General features: G+C 44.5%; 1 protein-coding gene across 1 annotated transcript; it reads right to left on the reverse strand.

Annotated features, from left to right (window-relative positions):
• Positions 1-1,068: 1,068 nt before the first annotated feature.
• On the reverse strand, positions 1,069-7,600 carry GJA8 (gap junction protein alpha 8). Its single transcript, XM_001095298.5, has 2 exons — positions 7,532-7,600; positions 1,069-2,399 (listed from the first exon to the last, which is right to left on the reverse strand). The coding sequence occupies exon 2, from the start codon at positions 2,386-2,388 to the stop codon at positions 1,081-1,083; it is 1,308 nt and encodes a 435-aa protein (XP_001095298.1). The 5' UTR covers positions 2,389-2,399; positions 7,532-7,600; the 3' UTR covers positions 1,069-1,080.
• Between the last annotated feature and the right edge of the window lie 10,499 nt (positions 7,601-18,099).

The raw sequence follows: 18,099 nt of genomic DNA on the forward strand, positions 1-18,099 counted from the left end.
ATTCCATATGAAAGCTGGGCTAATTAGCATAAGCTGATAATGCAAATTGGTGCCTCACAGGTTAAATGTGGCTTGCACATATTTAATTTGGCCTACATGTTATATTTAAAATTTAGTTGCCAACATTAACAGTTTTGAAAATTTCAATTAAAATTTAGATTTCATGGGCCAGGCATGGTGGTGTACACCTGTAATCCTAGCATTATGGGAGGCTGAGGTAGGTGGATCACTTGAACCCAGGAGTTTGAGACCAGCCTAGGCAACATGGTGAAACCCTATCTCTACAAAAAATACAAAAATTAGCCAGGTGTGGTGGTGTGCACCTATAGTCCCAGCTACTTGTGAGGCTAAGGTGAGAGGATGACTTGAGCCTGGGAGGTTGAGGCTGCAGTAAGCTGAGATTGTGCCACTGCACCCCAGCCTGGGCAACAGAGAGTCTGTCTAAAAAAAAAAAAAAAAAAAGTTGGATTTCTGGCTTCCCTTGAAAACTCAGAAAGACCAGGTAACACTTCATGGTACTCATTGTCTGGAAGTGAGCAGCAGCTCCCCCTGCTCTCCAACTTCCACAGCCCCATTCTCTCCCTTGCATTAGAACAGGACTGCCTTGCAACTGAAGTCACCTGTCTGTATTTTGTAGGCTTTTGAGTGTGGATCCCTGAAATATGGTCACATGGTATTTGCTTCAGAAACGCTGGGATGATAGATTCTGGCTTAGTGAGCTTGAGACAAGACTGGTAAAAGGCTATGATGCAACCCCAATTCTGATTTAAGGGTTTCTATGGATAAATGGGGATGAAAGAAGAGTACCCCATAGCTGTTGGGGTTGGAGGAAGGGGTCAGTCCTATGAGACTGGGGAACTTTAGTGGGTCGATGGGTTTATCTTGGTAGCCCTTATGTTGGATGTGGGAAAGACTGTTTCCTAGTTGCGTGGCATGCACTGCCCGGCTGCAGTGCCTGTCCAATCAGGGGCTGGGGCGAGGGCAGGAGACAGAAGATTCAGATCATGTTGGCACCTTTTCCTTTCATCTTGCCCTATGTAAGCTTGGGCGTTTTTTTTTTTTTTTTCCTTTGGCATCACTTCATACGGTTAGATCGTCTGACCTGGCTCGGCTGCTGGCTTTGCTCAGCCTGCTCAGGGGTCTGGCCTCATCTGTTGTCAGCTCTTGACAGAGTGAAGGCGTCTTCTCAGCTGGCAGCCCTTGCTTTGACACCTTCTCCGACTGCAGCTCTTCTTTTTCACCCTCCTTCCCCACTCCGGGGGTCTCTACTTCCTCCCCCTCTGGCACAGCCACCTTCTCCTGCTCCTCCATGGTCAGCCTCTCTTCTTCCGGCTTCTTCTCTCCCACCTCCGGTTCAGCTCCCTCCTCTGCAGGCGGCCCCTCGCCCTCCACTTCCTGCGCCCCCACCTGAGCGTAGGAAGGCAGTGTCTCTTGGTAGCCCCGGGACAAGTCCTCCGGGGGTCCTGTGGTGATCTTCTCCTCGAACTGACTGAAAGGCTTGGCAGTCTCCACCATCCCAACCTCGGTCAAAGGGAAATAGTGGGAAACTATTTTCTCTTCTTCTAGGAGCTGATAGCCCTTGGCTTTCTGGATGGAGGAGACAGCAATGGAGTGGAGGGATTTCTCAGGAATCTCCCCCAGGGGCTGCTCGACGGGCCTCTTGAAAGCAGACCGGATCCCCTTCAGGCCCAGGTGGCCCAACTCCATCACATTGAGGAAGAGAGACACAGAGGCCACAGACAACATGAACAGGATGAAGATGGTCTTCTCCGTGGGCCGGGACACAAAGCAGTCCACCACATTGGGGCAGGGCCACCGGCTGCAGCGGTACAGAGGCAGGATCCGGAACCCGTACAGGAAGTAGTGGCCCACGATGAAGCCCACTTCAAAGAGGGTCTTGAAGATGATGTGGCAAATGTAGGTCCTCAGCAGGGTCCCCTCCAGCCGGAACTTCTTGGTGCCTTTGCTGCCGCTGCTCTTCTTGACGTTGCCCTGGTCCGGGCTGAGGGGCCCCCTCTCACCGCCGTTAGCTCCCGCCTGCTGGCCCAGCTCCTCTGCCTCACGGCTTTTGCGCTTCTCTTTCATGCGGACGTAGTGCACCGCATGCCCCACGTACATCAGGGACGGGGTGGAGACGAAGATGATCTGCAGCACCCAGAGGCGGATGTGGGAGATGGGAAAGGCCTCGTCGTAGCAGACGTTCTCGCAGCCAGGCTGCTGGGTGTTGCACACGAAGTCAGATTGCTCATCCCCCCACACGAACTCCGCGGCGGTGCCAAGGATGAGGATCCGGAAGATGAAAAGCACGGTGAGCCAGACTCTGCCGATGACGGTGGAGTGCTCATTCACCTCCTCCAAGATGTTCCCCAGGAAACTCCAGTCGCCCATTTCTCACCCACCTGAAGAAATGAGGGAGAAGGCAAGAACTGAGCGGCCGCAGTGCAACCCTGAGTCAGTATCTGTTTTTGCTAACGCGGGGTACCTCTCCTTTCCAAGTTGCCGGAACAGTCAATGTGCAAACAGCGTCTATCCAGTGCTTCCTCTGTGCAGACTAGGACTAGGGAACAAAGGAGGCCCCAAAGAATCTGCTTCCATTCGCTTCCTCATCTGTGAAGTGGGTTTAATAATAATAATACCTATTCTCATTCACTTCACAAATGGTCTGAAAGCATCAGTGAGGCAATATCTGTATAATTCCTTAAACTGCACCAAAAATAAGGATTAATTGTTGACCATAAATAGAAATCCTTGGTTACATGGATTTAAATCAAGACCACACACTGATCTAAGTTTCGTGAGACATAATACTGAAGAATTATCGTATACTATGGGTGTCTGGGCTCCAACAAAATTCTTGTATGTATGAAATTGTCTGTGGCCATCTTGTGTTTGACTGTGTCAGAATATATAATGATCATATATTTGAAGGGAAGCGGAAGGGGATTAGCATTTATTGAACATCAACTTTGGGAAAGAACTTTGACATTATATTATTTCATTTAACTTGATTCGGCTAGACTGTAATTTCCATGAGGGCAGGAGTCACGCCTATCTTATTTACTGCTATGTACTCAATGCCTGACATACAGCCCAGCACACAGTGAGAACTTGATAAGTATTTGTTAACTAACTTGATTCCAACAAAAAAGAAAACTGAAGGCCAGGCACAGTGGCTCATGCCTGTAATCTTAGAACTTTGGGAAGCCGAGGCAGGAGAATCACTTGAGCCTAGAAGATCGAGACTAGCCTGGGCAACACAGTGAAACCCCATCTCTACAAAAAACTTCAAAAATTAGCTGGGCTTGGTGGTGCATTCCTGTGTTCCCAGCTACTTGGAAGGCTGAGCCAGGAGGATTGCTTGAGCCTGGGAGGTCAAGGTTGCAGTGAACCCTGATTTGTGCCACCATACTCCATCCTGGGCAACAGAGAAAGACCCTGTCTCAAAGAAAAAAAAAGAGAAAAGAAAAGAAAAGAAAAAATAAATCTGAGGCTCAGAAAGGCTAAATATATTGTCCAAGATTAGACAGCTAAATAGCAGCAGTTCTGTTCTCTTGATCACAAAGGCTGGGTTCTTCCCACTACACCATTGAGATAAACTGCCTGGAATCAGAGCTACACAATTCTCTGACTTCTGTGCTCTTAATTTATGTTTCCTCTTCTCTAGGTTGAAATCTGGAAACCCTTATTAATAGCTTTACACATTGAAGGCCGTATATTTTTATTATTACTCTTTTAAATCCAAAGAACAGAGAGAATGCTTTGGGAAGGAATCATGTCACAGGATGAGGAAGGTCTTCTAGGACACTTTTAGTGTCCTACAGAATGAAAATGTTTCAGGGTCTGTAGTATATGGCTGTTTTAATAGAGTTAAAAATTTGGTCTATAGAAAAAATATCATTAAACATGATAGTATATAATGCCTCTAGCACAGCAATGGCTAATGGAAATGGCATTGAGCTGACAAGGAGCTGCTTGCAACTGGGTCATTCATCCAGTGCAAACCTGTAACCTATAAAGAATCACGAGCAAAACTTCTACCTCAATGAAGAACAATTGTTCCTCCAGCTTGAACATCTCTAGAGTTATAAAGTTTGCTCATCACTGCCATCAGACCAGGGCAAGAGCCCATGTTAGAGGATCCTGCTCTGGGCTGCTTCTGGCCATGCCCCACGCTATAGGACCAGGAATTCATGGGGCTAAAGGGATATGCCTACTGTTTTTTAATCACAGTGATATTTGTTAAACATGAAAGCCTATTTCCAACCTGTGATTTGGAGTCTGGCCAGACAGAACCTGATGGCAGGATACTAATTGCAAGCATCTGCAAAGTCCAGCCTGTGCTGACAGGGCAGGCACAATAGCTGTTTGCTTCTTCTTGTGGGAGAGCAGAAAGTGCTTCTCCTCTTGAGGCCTCATAAACTCCCAATCAGGCAGGGCGTCCTACAGCAGCTTCTCTTCTCCTGAAAAGGTGACAGCAGCTGTGGCATCCCCAGTCATGGGTTTGGCATTGGGAAGAGTTCCTTGTAGGAATGGGTAATGGAGAGGGGGAGGGAACCAGCAGCTCAGAATCAGAACCAGCAACTCAGTCCCAGCCACATGTATCTATTTTTAACTCTTAAGACTACAGTTAAGTCTAGTACTTGCCCTGGTAAGAGTAGTAGTGGTTCCCATTGCCTTTTGGAAAATAGGTGGGAAACATCACAATCAGGTAAGCAGCCCAAGCATAAAGCTCACCAGTGGCAGAGCCAGGAAAAAGTTCATTTCTTATCAAATAATTCATTCTAAACTTTATGTTAAAACAGCAATTTCAATAACTTTACTTCTATAAGATTTGGTTAATATCTTACTATCTTATTAATATCTTACTTAATCTTAACTATCTTGCTAATACTTACCCTCATTGATACATCAGTTCATTTTTGACAACCTTACTTGTATTGTACCATACAAGTATGTGTATTTCACTCACATACCCACATGAATGTGCGTAATGAGCACATGCTCTCAGCCCTGTATGTTAACCAATCTTGTTTCCCTCCCTTTAGTATCAAAAGGTTCTGGAGGGCAGGAACCATTTTGGCCTCATCTTTTGTGAACCATCACAACACAGAACAAAGCTCTTCACAGAGTGGGAGTTCCACAGACAGCAGTGCATGGTTCTGATGGTAATCCTCCTGAAATCTGAAATTTTCAATCCCTAAATTCCTGTAATATGAGTACTAGAGACCGAGGAGCTTCAGTCCTCTCGTTACAGCTAACAGCAGAAAAATTAAGAACTTGCAAAAAATGGTAAATAACAAAAAGGATAGTAAATTGATCCCCAACCAGCTGCTCTGAGACACAAAACTGCTTATTTTGTATGAGATCAAAGATATAAACTGGAAGGCCAACAATTCTTGACACAAGAGTCATGATACATGTCCATGACACAAGAAGTCGCTCCTGACCACCTCATTAGTAATTTCGAAACCAAAGCCAAACAAGCCGGTGTCTATACTCTAAGCCGCCATGCTAAGATTGTATTTTTTAAAAATGTCTAGTTACAAAGTTTCGTGTGATAACTGAAAGAGAGAAACTGTCACTTAGGACACAATCTTTCCAACCCCATGATGTTGAAACAGGCCTACTGTGCTGTTAAGGAGAGACACTTTGGAGGTGTGAAGGGGAATGTCTTGGTTTCCTGACCTCTAACAGTGAAAATCTAAAGGAAGTCAGAGCAGAGAAGCAAAGCATTCTATGGGAGCAGAGAGAAATCTGAACTGAAGGAATAATACTTCTCTTCTCTTTTTCAGAGATAATTCTCTGTTTTATTTTGCTTGTGAAAATTTAGTGAACAGACCTATTACAGATGGAAAATCAATGGATGGAGTTCAAGCTTCCAACCCCAGGGTGTCCATATATGGCCAGGAACATCCCACCAGAAAATGATGGCTAGAGGTAATGATTAAAATAACACCTTATGTTTGGGTATCCTTGATCTAAGTAATATATTTTCACGTATCTTATTTCAGTCCTCATAACAAGCTGTGAACTAGGCCAGTGGTTCTCAGACTTAGATTTCACAGACTAGTATAATCAAAACAAACTAGTGTGACCAACATAAGGATGCCAACTCCTTATTTTGCCAATCAAGGACATAAAAATAAGAGTTATTGGCTGGACGTGGTGATCATGCCTGTAATCCTGGCACTATGGGAGGCCGAGGTGGGAGGATCACTTAAGGTCAGGAGTTCAAGATCAGCCTGGCCAACATGGCAAAACCCTGTCTCTACTAAAAATACAAAAATTAGCTGGGCACAGTGGTGGGCACCTGTAATCCCAGCTACTTGGGAGGCTGAGGCAGGAGAATTGCTTGAACCTGGGAGGTGGAGGCTGCAGTGAGCCGAGATCACACCACTGCACTCCAGCCTGGACAACACAGTGAGACTCTGTCTCAAAAAAAAAAAAAAGAGTTATTAAATCACTAACTACAACTACAGTCTGTTTTCATCATCATTTCATAAAAGAGGATTTTTAACACTATAAAACCAGAGAGGACATAATTTCAGAGTAAAAGACAAGCCTTTAAATTGAACACACTTAACTTGGTGAAACATTTACTACATCATTAACTTCGTCATTGTCGCATTTTGGTCACAGGCTGTGTGTCATCTTGGGCTAGAACTGACAGACCCTCAGGTGGATGTTTGAGAACCAGTGAATTTGGCATTATCAATCCCCAGACAGAAAGACAGGCTGGGAGGTTAAATGAGTCTCCAAGATGGGGCTTAGCTAGTGAGGGCAGAGCTAGGATGTGAGCCCTGGTCTTCCAGATCTAAGCCCATTATAGCATAGCCCTCCTCTGGTTTTGAAGAGGCAGAAAAACACATATACATCCATTAATAAGTTCTCCAGAGCATTCAATGGCCACTTACCACTCCGGTTAGTAACCAAGTGGAAATGTGCCTCTCTTCTTGTTTCTAGAACAGCCACTAGCCAGCAGTTCTCATAGACAGACAACAGAACATACTCCTAGGAAGAATTTTATGGTCCTTAGCCAGATCCATTCCTGTGCTCCATTAAACGCTCCAACAGGGAAAATGCTGAGCACAAAGCCTTCGCTACCCCCACAGCATTCAATAATTAAGACTATTATTCCTATTGTAGAATTGAGTGAAAAGGGCACAGAACTTTTTCATAAATATCAAATACTTGGTTTAGGTCCCTGTGGATTCCTGTAGACGTGTTGATTCATTCTGAAAAATGAAAAGAGCTTAAGAAGTCAAATTGTAGTTTGAGTTTGGACACCTCTGTTTCCCTAACCTCCCGATTATTCCAGCATTCCTCTCCCTTCCAAACCTCTGCCAGTTCTTAGGTCAACTTGAAGAGGGTTTTCAGAGTTGGAGTGTAAGTCCAGCCATCCCAGCCCAAGACTGAATCTTATTGGCAATCTTTTTCCTTTTGGAGAAGCCTATATATGGCCCTTAGATTAGGCTGAGAAAGAACAATTGGGGGGAAGGTTACAAACTAATATCACTTAAGGAAAACTTGCCAATATGAGGAGTGTCCCACGGAGAAATATGTGCTGTCTTTCTCTCTTGGCGCTCAGCAGCAAAATGGCAACTTTCGTCTCTTTCCTTTGCTGCCTAAAAGCCCACCTCCCACTTCTCTACCCCGCCCCTACTGTGCTGCACGACTGAGCAGATATGACTGGATTGGCCCTGATGGGTAGGTTTTACTGTCCAGCAATATTTTAAGCTCCCAGCCAGACAGCTTTTATGAAGGGAGGGATGTTTGGGAAACAATGGGAGTGAGAGAATGGGAGAGCTGTGTTGGGCACTGAGGGGAGGAGGATGGGAAAGCTGATGTGTGAAAGCTTAGATGGGGCTTCTGTGCCTCCCAAAGTTTCTTTTAGCAGCAGACTGGGCCTGTACATCAGTAAACCTTTGGCGTCTCTCCAGAGCACTCGAGCCTAGGGGCATTTTCCTGAGGCCTGATCATCAGCTTGGAGAATCTTAATGATGTAGGGACAGTAAGTGGTCACCTGTGTGCATCCCTCTGGCCCGAGTCAGACGGAGAGTGGTTGGTCCTTTCCAAAGGACCATATTTCATCCTTTATTGGTGGTTTGCTCTTGTCTCTCAAAGCCTTCAACAGAATGGTGGATATTAGAGGCCGAGAAGGGTAGTAGTAGGGGAAGAAAGGATGGGGAACATGTTGCTAATAGATTCAAAAGCACAGCTAGATAGGGGGAATGGGTTCTGGTGGTCTGCAGTGCTGTAGGGTGAATATGATTAACATTAATTAATTAATTAATTTATTTATTATTTTTATTATTTGTGTGTGTGCGTGTATGAGACAGAGTCTCGCTCTGTCACCTAGGCTGGAGTGCAATAGCAAGATTTTAGCTCACTGCAACTTCCGCCTCCCAGGTTCAAATTATTCTCCTGCCATAGCCTCCTGAGTAGCTGGGATGACAGACGCCCACTACCAAGCCCAGCTAATTTTTTTTTCTTTCTTTTTTTTTTTTTTTTTGGTATTTTTAGTAGAGATGGGGTTTCACCATGTTGGCCAGTCTGGTCTCAAACTCCTGATCTCAGGTGATCTGCCCGCCTTGGCCTCCCCAAGTGCTGGGATTACAGGCGTGAGCCACCGTGCCAGGCTGTTAACTATTTTATTGTATAGTCTCAAAAAGCTAGACGAGAGGATTTTGATTGTCCCCAACAGAAAGAAATGCTAAATGTTTGAGATGCTGAATATGCTAATTATCCTGATTTGATCATTACACATTGTATACATGTATTGAAATATCACTCTGTATCACATAAATATGTACAATTATTATATGTCAACTAAAAATAAAAGGAAAAAAGATTTCTAAAAAGATCAAAACAATAAAAAAGAAACATAAACCTTCAGCAGGGTGGTCTCCCTCTTTGAAATGAGCCTTAACACTCCAAATAATTCTGTTGCCATTTGTCAAAGTAATAGCATTTCTCACCATGTTTCACTCATAATTACAAATACTTTCGAGTGGCGGAAGTTGAATCAATGTCAGCTAACATTTTTAGACTTTAGTGCCTTCATCTGTTAAATGGGGATATGATGGTTTTGCTCACCAGGAGGCTCCTGGATTAAATTCTTTTTTTTTTTTTTTTTTTTTTTTTGAGACGGAGTCTTGCTCTGTCACCCAGGCTGGAGTGCAGTGGCCGGATCTCAGCTCACTGCAAGCTCCGCCTCCCGGGTTTACGCCGTTCTCCTGCCTCAGCCTCCCGAGTAGCTGGGACTACAGGCGCCCGCCACCTCGCCCGGCTAGTTTTTTTGTATTTTTTAGTAGAGACGGGGTTTCACCGTGTTAGCCGGGATCGTCTCTCGATCTCCTGGCCTCGTGATCCGCCCGTCTCGGCCTCCCAAAGTGCTGGGATTACAGGCTTGAGCCACCGCGCCCGGCCTCCTGGATTAAATTCTAATGCGGTTTAATGAGGAATGATGCTTGGGAAGCCAGCTTGGAGGGCATGGACACATGCTCTCTGAGGCCCACTCCCTTCCCATCATCTGGGACTGACTATTATTAGTATAAAAAATGGTTATTTTGACTACATTTCCAAACCAAAAATAGGGGCATTTCATCCTACAATTTTATTGGTGAAAACAATGGAGCAAAAATCGTTGAAACTTACATTGTTTTATGAAATCTGCAATGTATGATTACTAAATTGAAGACAACTTTGAGGGTAAACTAGACAAACAAAATCTAAGCACTTGCTTCCTCACCCCACCTGCCTTTCCTGTCCTTTCTGGTGTCATGGACATATTGCATTTTGATGGGGGCAGTTTGAAACAGGATGGTACCAATGTGTGTGAGTTCCCAATTCCATTTTAAATAAAATGGTCACTAGCCCAAAACCTTGTTTACTTTAGATGTCTGATTTATTTTGAACTCCCAAGTTTGAGGGCCCACAATGGCTGGGACAATGCCCTCTAGGAAATCCTTCAGTTAAAAATAGATGGTCAAGGCTGATCCCTGCAATATCAATGAGGCAAGAAGTCAGAGGATGAAGGGAAGAAATCCAATCATTCTTTCTTTGGGAATATTCAGTACATGCTGATTCCTGAAGCTTGCGCCCTCCCTGAGATAGTCCTATGAAGAGATGAGAATCTACAAAGCTTCTCTTCAAAATGAAGTTCTCCCTATCCAAGGCTTCCCAGTCAAACTTGTCTAGCGTGGTGGGTGGTGTCATTGCTCGTCATCATTTTGTGAGAGATGGTAGTAGAGGCTGCGTTTGAATCCGGAAAAACGGGGCTGTCAACAAGGCTCTGAACCAGTTATAGTCTCTCAGATTTAGACAAATCTAGTTTTTCAATTTAGCACTTTCTTTGTTTTCTTACTCTGTTGACATAGAAGATACTCCTCTACTCGTAGTACCCAATCGATTGAATTATCTTTGTTGTTGGTTCTTCTGTTTGTAGCTGGGAAATCCTTGAAACTATAAACACTCAATCGTGTATATTTTGGGGAAAGTTTTGAAAGAGATGGGCAAAGAGGCTCATCTTAGCTACCATTGAGAGATGACTTGTCTATTCCTACCAGGAATCACTTTCTCAGGTCTTTCAGAGGGATGTCTTCCCAGGGTGTCGGTATTGCATTATTTGATATAAATAAATAAATGTCTAGAATAGGAGACATAACCACATACAAATGTAAATTCCAATTTTATGTTCTGTAATCATATAGACTAATAATTTAGATTATTGACATTTTGGATAATCTAATGGTGGCATTTTCCTACAGGGTTTGTCCTTTCTTTCTCTTTCTTTCTCTCTCTCTCTCTCTTTCTCTCTTTTTCTTTCTTTTCTATTTTGTCACCCAGGCTGGAAGGCAGTGGCCTGATATTGGCTCACTGCAACCTCCACCTCTGGGCTCAAGCAATCCTCCCACCTCAGCCCCCCAAGTAGCTGGAACTACAGGCACAGGCTCCGAGCCCACCTAATTTTTGTATTTTTTGTAGAGATGGGGTTTTGCCATATTGCCCAGGCTGGTCTCGAACCTCTGAGCTCAAGCAGTCTGCCCATCTCAGCCTCCCAAAGTGCTGGGAGTACGGGCATAAGCCACTGCACCTGGCCCAGGGTGCATTTCAAAAGCAATGAGGCAGCTCTGTGTGGAAAGCCTGTGGAATTTGCCGTTGGAAGACCTGGCTTTGAGTGTGGCTCATCTGCTTCCTATGTGTGGGCGACTTGTTCAGACTTTCTGAGCCTCAGTCTTCTCATCTGTGAAATAGAGATAATAATCACTGCCTTTCTTGCTTTGTGAAAACAGATGGTAGCTGCTAATCTAACCTATGTGATGCTGTGAATGCCTTGTTGGTTATATTTGCTGTGATCTGAGTGTGGCTGTGTCCTGTGCCCTAGGGCCATGGGTTGGTTTGTTTCTAAGTACATTGGTTACTTTTTTGACCAAGGTTACGCACTCCTCCACTTCCACAGGGAAAAATGTCAGAACTGGGAAAGACTGGAGGAGATCATTGGCCCCAGCCCTTATTTTATAGATGAGGAAACTGAGGCTAGAGTGGAAATGACACCCTAAGGTTGTGGCATAGCTCTCCAGCCCATGTGTTTTCCATGGCTCCAGGTGCCTCCAGTTACGGGGCACAGACTCAATATGCAGAGAGGCTCTTTAGGGAGAACCAGGTGAGCCCTGGCCTGAGGAGAAGGGCAGAAAGATTTATTATAGGGCGCAAGAGGACCATCATCAGTCAATCCCTGTGGTGAATGGAATTGGGAGAAGTAGAATCTCTCCCTTCCAGTTACTGGGAAGTGCCGGGGGAACGAGTCTCTGAGAAACATAGGACCGGGGACTGGAGGAGAATCAGGTCACTTCTCTGAGTATTTCAAGCCCAGCTCTGACTTAGTGGGCAATGTTTAGAGATTCATTCAATAAGTATTTGTTGAGCTCCCACCCTTTGAGGTGTGTGGGACACATTGGTAAGACAAAGATTCCTAGTGGGGAGATGGAGAACAGGCATTAAACACAATGAACGAGTGAATTATACAGAATATTCAAAGGTGGTAAGTACCACCAGAAATGAGAACATACGGCAGGGTGAGGGGGATTGGGATTGCTGGTGGAGGGGAGGTGGTGCCCAAAGAGACCTCACTGAGGTGAGATTTGAGCAGACTTCCAAGAAGGTGAGAGAGAGAACCATCATGAGGGCATGGGGGTGAAGGCTTGGAGCAGCAAGGAAGCCAGAGGGGCTGCGGTAGAGTGGGCAAGGACAAACATAATTGGGAAATGTAATTTTAATCTGTTGGGTGTTCATCTATGTATTGTTTGTTCTCACCTGCATGTCTTCAAAACCCCAACACCAGCAAGAAGCCAGTTACTACCCAGTGCCCATCATACAACTTTATCCTTCCTTTCTACCACAGGCTTTTGCTAAGCAGCCACTATGTGCTTGGCACTGTGCTGGGAGCACAAAGATAAACAAAGCACGGTCCCCTATGTGATGCTTAGCACATGGAGTGTGCAAAGAGGCCTCAGGTACGCTGCCCAAAGAGAGGGGGTGGGGGAGAATCTGGTCCACCCCATTACGCTGAATCCTGGGCCTAACCTTGGCCTGGGAGCCTCCATCTTGTGGGAGACTGAACAGCGAAAAGGTTAACACCAGGCTCTGGGATTAGATCATCTCAGCTTCACCACTCACTAGCCAGCTGCCTGACCTTGCCTAAGTGACTTTCCTGGTTTGAGCCTCAGTTTTGTCTTGTGAAAAATGGTGAACAGTGTCTGCCTCAAAGAGTTGCAGCGATTAAATGAAACTGTGTGTGTGAAACTGAGTCCAATACTTGGCATAGTAAGCACTTGATAGATAGTAAGTGCTATCACCATTGTTAGGAAGAAGGTTTGGATACCACCAGAAAGAGAGACCAAGGGTATTTTGCTTCACCTGCAGAGAGATCAATACTTGCTTTTTTGCTCTGTTTGTGCCACCTGGAGAGGGTCAGGAGGCAGGCCATTCCCTCTCTTTCCCTCCTCCCTGGCCAGTTTGGTTGGGAGCCAGAAATTCTTCTTCATCACAACCATTTGGCTGAGGTTCAAGGGCTCCCGTGCCCTGAGGGGCAAAGGGTGTGTTGGAAGGGGGATCTGGGGGGACTTTCACTCGAGAGAGGATTTCCAGCACAGACGAGTTGTCAGGGCAAGGCAGGGCTGTCTATTGATAGGAGCAGCTCATGCATGAGAGCAGATTGTGCCAGTTCTATAGAGCACGACCCCTCGGCCCAGGCTTCTCCTGCTAACAAAGTTATCTTTCCCAATCTGCTTAGGCAGAAGGGGGATACAATTCCTGTCCTTGTGCTGAGCACATACAACAGGCAGGACCCAGGCCAGGGGCTGGGTCTGGCTCTCCACATTCCCCGCAGTTTCTCCCCTCCCTTAACTAAAAGTCTTGGGTTCTTTCAGCTGCCCCATCACCTTGGACAGAATTACCACAGGCTGCAGAAACCGGCCACTGGCCATGGGTAAAACCAGGGAGTGTCCTGGAATTCTCGATGCCTGGGAAGTTTCAGAGAGAACGCCAGAGGAAGCATCTCCAGAACTAGGGGTAGGGGAAGAGTCTGCCACAGCCTAAAATTCACTGGGCTGGGGGCAGTTGTTGATGCTTTAAGTCTGAGGGTCTCCAAGTGTGCGCCCCGACACCAGCAGGATCGGCATCACCTGGGAACTTGTTAGAACTGTGTACTCCCAAGCCCTACCCCAGATCTTCTGAATCGGAAACTCTGAGGGCAAGACCAGCAAGCTGGTTTAACAAGCCCCCTAGGTGATTCTAAGGCATGCTAAAATTTTAGAACCACTGATCTAGGAAGCTGCAGCTACTAGAATTGTTCATCCTGGCCCTGGTGCCCAGAGCTTTTGTATTATAACCCTCCCCGACAACACACTGCACTTCTTGACACCCTGCCACCAAGATAGGGCCCTAAAAACACTTCTTTGGGTCCACCTAAAAAAAAATCATTGTCAAATGTTCACTACAGTCTCCCAGCTGCCATATGAGCCCAGCCTACTTATACAATATCATGAGAAAGGGAGAAAAATATTTTGTACCCACATGGTGTTTGCATCAAGACTGAGGGGTAGGCACTTGTATCTTTATTTCATGGAGAGGCAGTGAGCTTAAGTAATTAGCTCACAGTTGCAGAAAGAAAGGGGCAGGGCCAGGACTGGGACCAGATCTGCTTGACTCCAGAACCCATGTTTGCTCTGGGCAGCCCATGTCGTCTCCTTTAATTATAAGATTTGGTTCTGCAGTGCTGACTTTTCAGAGCATCTGGGGTCTCCGGTCTTTGTGCTAATTAGTTAATATTTAGTATATTTTTAAAAAACTTCTTTTTGTTCTATAAAACCAACATAGCTGCAAATATTTTCTAAGTAGACTAATTCACTTTGCACATATCCATATATTTAATAAAACTACAAATGTATGGCACGAATATCTGCACACTGAAAAAAAAGCTAACAATATAGAGGCATGTAGCGTAAAAAGTAAAGGCCTTGGCCCGGTGCAGTGGCTCACACCTGTAATCCCAGCACTTTGGGAGGTCGAGGCAGGAGGATCACCTGAAGTCAGGAGTTCCAGACCAGCCTGGCCAACATGGTGAAACCCCATCTCTACTAAAAATACAAAAATTAGCTGGGTGTTGTGGCAGACACCTGTCATCTCAGCTACTTGGGAGGCTGAGGCAGGAGAATCGCTTGAACCTGGGAAGTGGATGTTGCAGTGAGCTGAGTTCATGCCACTGCACTCCAGCCTGGGTGACAAAGCGAGACTCTGTCTCCAAAAAAAAAAAAAAAAAAAAAAAAGTAGAGGCCTCTCCTTGCCCTCTTCTTCCTATCCTACCATCACTGTGACCATGCCTAACAGTTTGATATGTGTCTTTCTAGATGCTTTTTCTATGCATATATGTATGTAAATGCCAATGAGATCACTGCATTGCATATTAATGTATGACTTGCCTTTTTCCCTTAATATATCTTGGTGATCTTTGTGGGGCATGTAGATCAACCTCATCCTTTTAATGTCTGTAATAGTATTCCATGATAAGGACATTCTGTACATTTATTGGTCTGTTCTCTATTGAAGGACACTTAGATTGCTTTTTTTCCTGTCACACTATTTTTTTAAGTAATAACATACTTATGAAATATTTTGAGCACATGTAGGAATATTTCAGGAGAGTGTAGAGGTAGAAATGATTGTTCAGGGCCGGGCGCATTGGCTCAAGCCTGTAATCCCAGCACTTTGGGAGGCCGAGACGGGCGGATCACGAGGTCAGGAGATCGAGACCATCCTGGCTAACATGGTGAAACCCCATCTCCACTAAAAAATACAAAAAAACTAGCCTGGCGAGGTGGCGGGCGCCTGTAGTCCCAGCTACTCAGGAGGCTGAGGCAGGAGAATGGCGTAAACCCGGGAGGCGGAGCTTGCAGTGAGCTGAGATCCGGCCACTGCACTCCAGCCTGGGTGACAGAGCGAGACTCCATCTCAAAAAAAAAAAAAAAAAAAAAAAAGAAATGATTGTTCAAAAGTGGTAAAAAATTAAAAAATTGATAGGTACTACCAATTGCTCTCAAACACACTGTACCATACTACACTCATACAGCTGTCAAGGGAGCACTTCGTTAAGTATTCTTACCATCACTAGCTATTGTCCAGCTTCACATTTTTTACAATGGGATGGGCAGAAAGTATCTTGTTATTTTAATTTGTGTTTTTTTTTATTACTAGAGAGATGGCGTGACTCCTCATGTTTACTAGCTATTTGCCTTTCTTTTTTTCTGAATGGCCTACTCATATCCTTTGTCCATTTGGATACGGGGAGCAGTTGTCTTTTCCTTATTGATGTATAAGCTCTTTTTATAGACTATAGTTATTATTCCTCTGCCACATATGTTGTAAAACTTTTTGCAAATCATCACTTGTCTTGCAGGTTTACTTTTAGTGTGTTTTGCTGTACAGAGAATTTATAGTTTTATCTAATCAAATCTGTCATTTAAAAATGTATGGTTTCTTACTGTGTGCCTGGCTTAGAAAGGTCTCTAAATTTCACTTAAATTCAAGAAACCAGTTAGAAAAAAAATTTGCCAGATCAGCTTCTGTTTCAGTTCAGCATTTAAGCCTGGATGCTTAAAACACTGGATTATGAGAGCAATATGATTACTGCCAATTGTCCTCCTAGTTTTTAGTCCTCTTTCTCTGCTGGCATTAAACATAACGATAATAAAGGAGTACAGTCATCCCAAAGTATCTGTGGGGGATCGGCTCCAGGACCACCCACAGATACCAAAATCCACACAAACTCAAGTCCTGTAGTCTGCCCTATGAAACCCATGGATATGAAAAGCAAGTCCTACTATAATGCAGATTTCCAAATCTTGCCTTCCTACCCATGTTTGGTTGCTGACGCAGAACCCACCAATACGGAGACAATACGGAAGGCAGACTGCATTTACTGAAGAACACCTGCATGTCAGTGGACCCGCACAGTTTAAATCCATTTTGTCCAAGGGTTAACTATATATACATATATATTTAAATTCATCATCTTGGTGCATCTGGAGACAGATTTTATCATCGTTTGCAAGGGCCTCTTCTGATTTGCAAATCAGAAAGTCAAACCTGGGGACTATCTGTGACATTTTGCTTCTCTGATGTGTTTTTGTCTTGCCTTTTATGGCTCTAGATGCCTGATTTGTACTATATTTACTATATTCAGATATCAGTGGTGGATAAGATAGGTGAGAGAGTGCAAGAATGTTATCTTTATTTTTATTTTTTCTTTAATTTTAACTTTTTTTTTTTTTTTCTCTGAGACAGAGTCTCACTTGTCACCCAGGCTGGAGTGCAGTGGTGCAATCTCGGCTCTCTGCAACCTCCTGGGTTCAAGCAATTCTTGTGCCTCAGTCTCCTGAGTAGCTGGCATTACAGGTGTGCGCCACCACACCCAGCTAATTTTTGTATTTTTAGTAGAGATGGGGTTTTGCCATATTGGCTGGGTTGGTCTCGAACTTGTGACCTCAGGTCATCTGCCCACCTCAGGCTCCCAAAGTGCTGGGGTTACAGTCGTGAGCCACCGCACCCAGGCCTGTTTTTCTCCTTTATAGGCATATTTTCTACCATTTTATGGAGAGAGAGCTTTTTTTATTTTTCTTTTTGTCTTTGCTTTTTGTTTTGGAAATTGTTTGTCTCTTTTATATATATCTAAGGCTGTCATTACCCTTTCTTGGAACTGTAACTTCTTGCTCAGAAGCAACACCATCATTGCCACAGCCCGTCTGGGTTGGTCCTCTTACAGGTACTTGGTCTCTTTGGTCTCAATGTATGTGAAAGACAGAATCATGGCCGGCAAAGATGTCAGCATCATAATTCCTGGAACCTGGGAATATGCTACATTACATGGCACAGAGGAATTAAGGTTTCAGATGTGGAATTAAGGTTCCATTCAAACCACAATTATCAGCTTTTCCTGGCTCTAAGCGATGCTCTGTTCCACAGAAAGCAGCCACTCGCTCTTAAGAAACGTACTTGCTGGGCATCTGATTGGCTTTAGGCTCTCAGATTCCTATAATTTGCATATTCCAGTGGTAATTATTCTTCCTATCATTATTCTAAGATCTAATCTACAACTGCGCTTTGGTTGCCATTCATGACAAAGAAGTAGCTGTGGTCTGTCTGTGCCGGTTACTCTGAATTTCACAAAGGCTTGCCTCTTTCCTCATTTTTTACTACTTGGTTTCTTTTCAATTCAAGTTAGAGATTTGAATCTGACCTGATTCTTTGGGGTGAATCTAGACCTGGAAGCAGGAAAACCTCAGTGTCTGTGGCTTAATCTAGTTGATCTCTCAGTCACCAAGGTCTTCAGTTTGTCCGTCTTGTAAGTGGGGATAATGCCAGTCTCATGTACATCAGCTGACATAGCTCCTAACCCACAGGAGACTCAAAACAAGTATTGTTTTCTGCCCATCTCTCAGTTTTATGGCCTGTAACATGGGTATAATAATGAGACATACTTTGCCAAGGTGTTTTGAGGATTAAATAAGATAATACCGATTTTTATAAAGAAACGCAAGCTTG

The sequence above is a fragment of the Macaca mulatta genome, chromosome 1 (genome assembly GCF_049350105.2).
Source record: "Macaca mulatta isolate MMU2019108-1 chromosome 1, T2T-MMU8v2.0, whole genome shotgun sequence".
In the NCBI taxonomy this organism is placed as follows: domain Eukaryota; kingdom Metazoa; phylum Chordata; class Mammalia; order Primates; family Cercopithecidae; genus Macaca; species Macaca mulatta.

Excerpts from the sequence above, each read along its gene's own strand:
- GJA8 (XM_001095298.5), bottom strand. The coding sequence starts at position 2,388 with ATGGGCGACTGGAGTTTCCTGGGGAACATCTTGGAGGAGGTGAATGAG.